This window comes from Euprymna scolopes, chromosome 12, assembly GCF_053919585.1.
Source record: "Euprymna scolopes isolate OS-2025 chromosome 12, ASM5391958v1, whole genome shotgun sequence".
In the NCBI taxonomy this organism is placed as follows: domain Eukaryota; kingdom Metazoa; phylum Mollusca; class Cephalopoda; order Sepiida; family Sepiolidae; genus Euprymna; species Euprymna scolopes.
Genome location: NC_136493.1, coordinates 136111803 through 136112895, shown reverse-complemented (window position 1 = coordinate 136112895; position 1093 = coordinate 136111803). Strand labels below are relative to the sequence as shown.

The 1093-nt window shown below is 31.1% G+C and overlaps 1 protein-coding gene across 3 annotated transcripts in view; it reads right to left on the bottom strand.

The window, feature by feature from the left end:
* Positions 1-332: 332 nt before the first annotated feature.
* The window catches only part of LOC145291505 (uncharacterized), a 76313-nt gene continuing 75552 nt past the window's right edge, over positions 333-1093 (bottom strand). For all 3 annotated transcript variants that reach the window (XM_080137428.1, XM_080137430.1, XM_080137429.1), the window contains one exon: positions 333-440. In XM_080137428.1, the coding sequence (XP_079993554.1) occupies positions 433-440 (8 nt within the window). In that variant the 3' untranslated portion in view covers positions 333-432. The remainder of the gene's footprint in view (positions 441-1093) is intronic.

The following is a 1093-nucleotide window of genomic DNA, read 5'->3' as shown; positions in this document are numbered from 1 at the left end:
TTGTTTTATATCCGTTTTCTCTTAATAACAAGCTAGGCGTAGACTTTTTCGCGATAATTTCCACGATAATTTCTCCCGTCACTAAAACGGTTATTTTTATTCAACTAGAAGAAAAGCCTACTTTAATTCTTGACCATAGATTATTATTACAATTTCTAAATCAAGCTGAATAAGAGCAGAGAATGAGACTATGCTTTGATAGTCTATAATCTTCATATAAAAAAGATATATTTTAAATCAAAATATAAATCAGATTAAGTAATTTCATTTGAATCATCAAAGCGAAAGAAATTTCCACGTGTGATAACAATGGATTAAAAAGAATAACGACATTTTATCTTTATTTCAATTCATTTATTACATCCTATGAGTTAATACATAAAACATAAGATTGCATTTGTATCTTTTTCCACTGCAAACCTTTCCCGAAGATTAGGCTGCTGCAAAATAAGAAAATACATAATTAGATTATTTACGGACATATCAAACAAAAAAGAATAAATGAAGAAAGTGTCCTAACAATACTATATGCAGGGTGTCTAGAAAGTCTGGCTGCATACTCTACACGGTACCCATAAAGTCTGGCTACATAATGTAGCCAGACTTTGTGGACACCCTGTACATATAAAAAAAAACAAAAATAATCATTTCGATATACACATAAGTTGTATGACTCTGCTCAAACTGCAGGTCTCGTAAGAATATATATCGTTTGGAGAGGAGGTCTTTTCTAGAAAGGGTAATATCTACTTCAAATAGTCATGTCTCACTGAGATATATAATAAATACAGTCTAATGCTGTGATTACAGCCTTTTCTTATTTTCTTAAATATTGACTAAAATTACAGTAAGATTGGTGATCTTTTGAATATCTATATAAACTGCTGACCTTTATATGAAAGACAGAAGTTAGCTAGCAACCAGGGGTGATTTTGTATGCTTTGATATGCACATATAATATCATCTACAGCAAAACACAGATTAGAAACTCGGACATCGGCTGACGGATTTAAGATTAAAATATAAAAGGCGAGAGAATAATGCATTATTTGGGAAAAAATGACCAGCGGAAAAATCTTGTGTATATGACGTC